The 4,990-nt window shown below is 52.0% G+C and overlaps 1 protein-coding gene across 1 annotated transcript in view; it reads right to left on the reverse strand.

Moving 5' to 3' along the window:
- Nucleotides 1-756: 756 nt before the first annotated feature.
- The window catches only part of LOC123032435 (zinc finger protein RFP-like), a 20,955-nt gene continuing 16,721 nt past the window's right edge, over nucleotides 757-4,990 (reverse strand). The window contains exons 2-4 of the mRNA XM_044448310.1: nucleotides 2,250-2,345; nucleotides 1,831-2,061; nucleotides 757-960 (exon numbers count right to left, since the gene is read on the reverse strand). Coding sequence (XP_044304245.1) covers nucleotides 934-960; nucleotides 1,831-2,061; nucleotides 2,250-2,345 — 354 coding nt within the window. The 3' untranslated portion in view covers nucleotides 757-933. The remainder of the gene's footprint in view (nucleotides 961-1,830; nucleotides 2,062-2,249; nucleotides 2,346-4,990) is intronic.

The following is a 4,990-nucleotide window of genomic DNA, read 5'->3' on the forward strand; positions in this document are numbered from 1 at the left end:
TGATGGCCTTCTTGGCCCCTTCCGGCCCTGCTATTGTATGATTCTGGTGGAAGCAGGACTGCCATACAAGAGTGATGCCAAATGATTCTAGGTGGTGAAAACCCAAAGCAGGAACGAAAACCCCCAGGAAGCCCTCTCCACACCAGCTGATTTTCCTGATGGGGAAACAAGGCAACAAAAAAATAGCGAATTGGTAGCCAGGCAACTAAATTTCTCCCATTGCAGCTTTTACCATCACTTAAAACAGCAGCAGGAGAAGGAAAAGGTCTTCCCAGTCTTATCTTAATACCTTTGGATTCACTCATGACTACAGGGAATTGCTTCCTCCATCCCTCCAGATCAGGCTTTCTATCAGAGAAGTCCCAGATCCTCCATTTCAGCTCCAGAGGGAAAGCCACTGGGATCTCACAGGGCTCCTTCTCACTCCTGCCAGAGAAAACAGAGGCAGCCTCCACTCATCCAACCCTGCATTCCCTCTGGGAGCAAAGGAGGGCCAGCCACGCACAAAAGGTGGGCCTCCTTTTTTGTGGGGGAATGGTCCCCAGAGAACCCTCCGGCAGCCACACAGGTGGGCAGGGCTTCAGCTGACTGGGGCAGTCGGGGCGTTTTGCTTTTGTTCAGTTATGCTTAGTGTAAGCACTGCGTGTGCTTTGTGGGTTGTGGGAGGTTTGCCCCTTTGGGGGTGATATTTGGATTGTGGGGTCTGCATATATGTGCCTAGTGGTGGGCTGTGTGGTTGCTGGCAGAGCAGAGTCTTCTGCCGTGTGTGAGGGAGGGGAAGGAGAAGGAGCGTTCCAACCTCAGCAGCCAGATCCTGTTTTTGTTTTGCAAGACGCTGGTGATCTGTGTTCTCTGCTAAGGAGCCGGGAGCAGCCAGTCCTCCCAGTGCCGTCCAGACCCTTCCCTGCACCAGTGGAAACGAGGGGGACGCACTCACCTCTGCAAGGTGCTTCTCACATCCTGGAGGGGAAAGAGGGAAAGAGGAGGGGCTCAGTGGGTGTCGCTCTGCACTCCTGAGATGCGCCTGCCCAGTCCTGTTCGGTGCCTCCACTTGAGGGCACAAAAGGGTGGACAGAAACCATCCCTACCAGGGGGCACCAGGAGGTGCTTCCTTAGGAGGGACATGAATGGCCTGGGAGATTCCATCACCGCCAGGACGCCTCCTGTTGAGTGCCAAGACTGATGCCCATCATGGAGGCTCCTGCCAGTAATGATGCTGCTTGCCAGGCCAACATGCATGCTGCCCTCTGGAAACAGGCACAACCCTGAAGCATGTTCAAGAAGGGAGGATATGATAGGCTTCGGACTCATGCCAGATGCCTCCCACAGCCTCTTTTGCTTCCTCAGCCAGTCTTTTGGAGGGCAGCTTTCTCCTGGCTTCCCCAGGCAGAAATCAACCACTCCTTTACAGCAGCAGACCACTGGGGTGCTTGCCCACAGAAGCCACACTGAGAAGCTCCCTCTTGTGTGCAGCAGACAGAGTTCGTCAGGCTTTGGGGGCATCAGTTGTGAGCGGAAACATGCATGAGGAGTGAGGTTAAGGTCTGCCTGTCCTGGGGCTGCACCATATTTGAGATTCTGCTTAGCACAGGAATAGGTCCGACCTGCCTTCCAGATTGGCAGCACCACTAGGCCAGACTGCTTTGCGGTTGCTTCCCCAGCCCCGCACCACCCTCTGCTTCAGCCTGGGTCTCATGAAGGGCCTCACCACAGGGTGGCCCCATCAAAGGGTCCTCACTGCCTGCCTCGGCCCTCCCTCCACACACGCAGAGGCGAGCAGCATCTGGCTGAGTCTCCTCGGGGGATGTGGGGGCTCCTGCCCCCTCCTACCTGCAGGAGTTCAGCTGCCAGCTGCCGGCTCTTCTCCTCCACCTCCCGCATGAGGCCTTCAAGGGAAAAGAGTTTCTTGGAAAGCCAGGCCAGGTGGTCCTCCGCTTTCCTGGCAATCGCCTCCAGCAGCTTGTCCACCTGGGCCAGGACATGCTTCTCTTGCTCTTCCAGGAACTGATGCAGTCGCCTGAACTGAGCCACCGTCCCCTCCCGCTCTGCCTTTGTTTGCTCCTGCAAGAAGGAGTGTGTGGAACGAGTCTTGCGTAATTGCGATGGTAATTTCAGCACTTTGAACAATGTCACTTGCTCTGCAGGGAAGGGCTGCCCTGGGACTCTTGATTCCCGGGCATTTTCTCCAGCATGTGACCCATCCTGGCTGAAGTACCCCTTCCATCCCATGTCACATTCTGGACACTTACGAGCAGCACCTGCTTCTCCCTTTCTGCCTCTGCTTTACATGCCAAAATCCTTCCTCTCTCATCCCTCAGACTCTCCAGGCGACGCTGCAGCAGATCCTGGAGAGGGAGGAGCAGTTCACTTTCAGTTTAGAGAAGCAGAAAAAGGTATTGAAAGGGACGTTCATGCTTGCTTCCCTTTCGCATCTTGGTGGGGTCAGGGGGAAGGGGGCCCTCAGGTGCCTTCTTGATCCCAGGCAGATCCAGAAATGGGCAATGACATACGCTGGGCAGGCTCTGAGTTGAAATTAAGGGACGGTTCCATCCCAAAATGACCGGTCAAAACACCATTCAATTGACTGCCCATCCTGAGCTCTTTAACTTTGAAAAGGAAAAGGTTTTTTCTGCTATTCCCTCACGAGGGGAACCAGCAAGGGAGCATACCGAAAGAGCAAGGAAGGCAGAGTGGAAGAAGCTTCCGTCCGCTCCAGAAGTGACCAGTCCCACTCTCATTCCTGGGCAGTCCCACTCTCATTCCTGGCTTTATTTATGTTATTGAGACTTGTGGCATTTGGTGGCTCCTGAAGGAACTGCTAAGTTGAGGTCTGTACTGGATGCTTTTGTAACCTTTCTGCTGCCTGCACAGTTTGGGGAGGGGGGGATCGGGTGGGCAGTTTGCTAGGGGCAGAGGAGAGCGAAGCAACAGGGTTGAATGGATTAAGACAATGCAGCACAAAAGCATGAACCTTTGGGGTGGGCAAGAATCAGCATTTGTAAGGTGTATGTGGCGAGCACGACCAGCGACATCGATTCCTGGTCAGTGCAGGGGTCCGAAGAAGATACTTTTATATAACCTCTTGGATAGATACAGAGTTTGGGACTAGAAGGTGTTGGGAAGTGTCAGATAAATCCTGGTAGAAAAGCATTGCTTCTATGTCCCTTTGTGTTATAAAATCAGATCTATGCCTCTTTGTCACAAAGCGGTAGAATTCCCAGCCAGGTTGCTTTTTAGCTCAACTAAAAAAAGAAGCTGCTGCAAGCGCCCACGGAGCGCAGGTGTGAGACCAGACTCCCTGGATGCTCCTCCCTCAGACACATTGGCCTGTTGAAACAGGCAGGCCTTGCTGACCTGCACTGTCACAAATTTGCCAGACTGACCCATCAACACAGCAGTCAGTAATGTTCTCCATAATATTGTTACCAGTATTTCTGATTGGTTGGAACATTATGTCACGCCTAAAGACATCAGGATGCTGTTGTACCCACATTATCTGGAAACATAACACTCTGTATTAGTGTATGTGACTAGCAGGTAATAAAAGTGTCTGTAAAGGGACTGTGATTTTATAGTTGTGTTTACCTCTACCCAGTAATGCATCATCCTTAGTGACTGCAGGTACTGGGGCTCCGGACAATAAAGCAGCAGAGGTTCAAACGTTTGATCTTTCTCACCAACCCGGGTGTTTATGCTATGAAAACCAGGATTCTGTCAAGGGAACCACACAGGCAATTTGCTAGAGGCACATGCGAGAGAAGCAATAGGGGAGGTTGGATTAAGACGACACAACACGAAAAGAACCTGAAGGACTGCGCTGGCTTTCAGCAGCCATTTTGCCCTCACAATGAAACACAAACCAGAGGCCCACAGACTGGTGTCGAGGGAGCCACAATACGGAAAACCAGGTTCCTTGAACCCCAGCAGTTGTATGGAAAGGGCCCTGGCAGCTTCTTGGGGGAAGCCATCAGCTTCCACTTCTTAACATAACAGCCAATGCCAAACAGCAACCTGGCTTGGAATTTTTGGGTGCTTCCCTGAGAAAGAGGGGTGCAGGCATTTTACAACACAAGGACACCTAAGCATCCCTTTTCTGCCATGATTTATCTGAAGTTTGGCAACACTGGACTGTGGGGGTTGCCCGGAGGTCTTTGGACAGAAATGCACTGCCTGCTGTTAGTCCCAGGAAAGGGTCCTGGACTGTGGAAAACTGCAAGGTCCACACGTGGTTTGCGGCCCCCCTCATTCCCCTCCTCCTCCCCTCAGTGAGGTGCTGGAGAGGATCTGCGTGTCTCAAAGCCGTGATATGGGGCAGGTGGCCTTCTATGATGCGGAGAGGAGGGTGCTCCTCCATGCTTTCTCTGGGATCCCATTCTCTGGAGAATCCCTCCTGCCCTTCTTTTGTATTTTCAAAGAAGTCCAGCTCTGTATTTCATCCTAAGGCCACTGAGAGTTTTCCTCATGGGCCCTCCTCTCAGAAAGATTCATGGAAAAAATGGGTCTTCCTTTGTCAGAGGAACCCTGTCCCCTTTTGTAAAGGCTCTTGGGGAGCCCTCAATTCACAATCAACCAAAAATGGACTAAACTGCTGCCTGATTTTTCCCCTCCTGTTACTAGATTTCCCTCTCTGCCTTACTTCTTCCTGGCCTCCCATGTGTTTTCTCAGAAATGGCAGCAATTTCATGAAGCTCAGTTCTTGTTCATGAACATGATTCATTTCATGAACCTCAGTCCTTTCCCCTTTCCTACAAACCCTCTGCTATCTTGAGGTGCAAAAGAGAAACTCGATTGCTGACCCTGATACAGCTGCATTCCCACACAGCTTCATCCATGGCTGCCCCTCCTGCGATGCAGTAGCCACATAATCTCTACTGAAAAGGCAGATACGACACAAAGGCAACAGGCAGCTTGGCAGTCTCCCACTTCTACTGAGCAACTGAACTGCAGTCCAAGCATTTTTCACAATGAAACAACCTACAATACTTGCAGG

This window comes from Varanus komodoensis, unplaced genomic scaffold (genome assembly GCF_004798865.1).
Source record: "Varanus komodoensis strain SLA01 unplaced genomic scaffold, ASM479886v1 scaffold547, whole genome shotgun sequence".
In the NCBI taxonomy this organism is placed as follows: domain Eukaryota; kingdom Metazoa; phylum Chordata; class Lepidosauria; order Squamata; family Varanidae; genus Varanus; species Varanus komodoensis.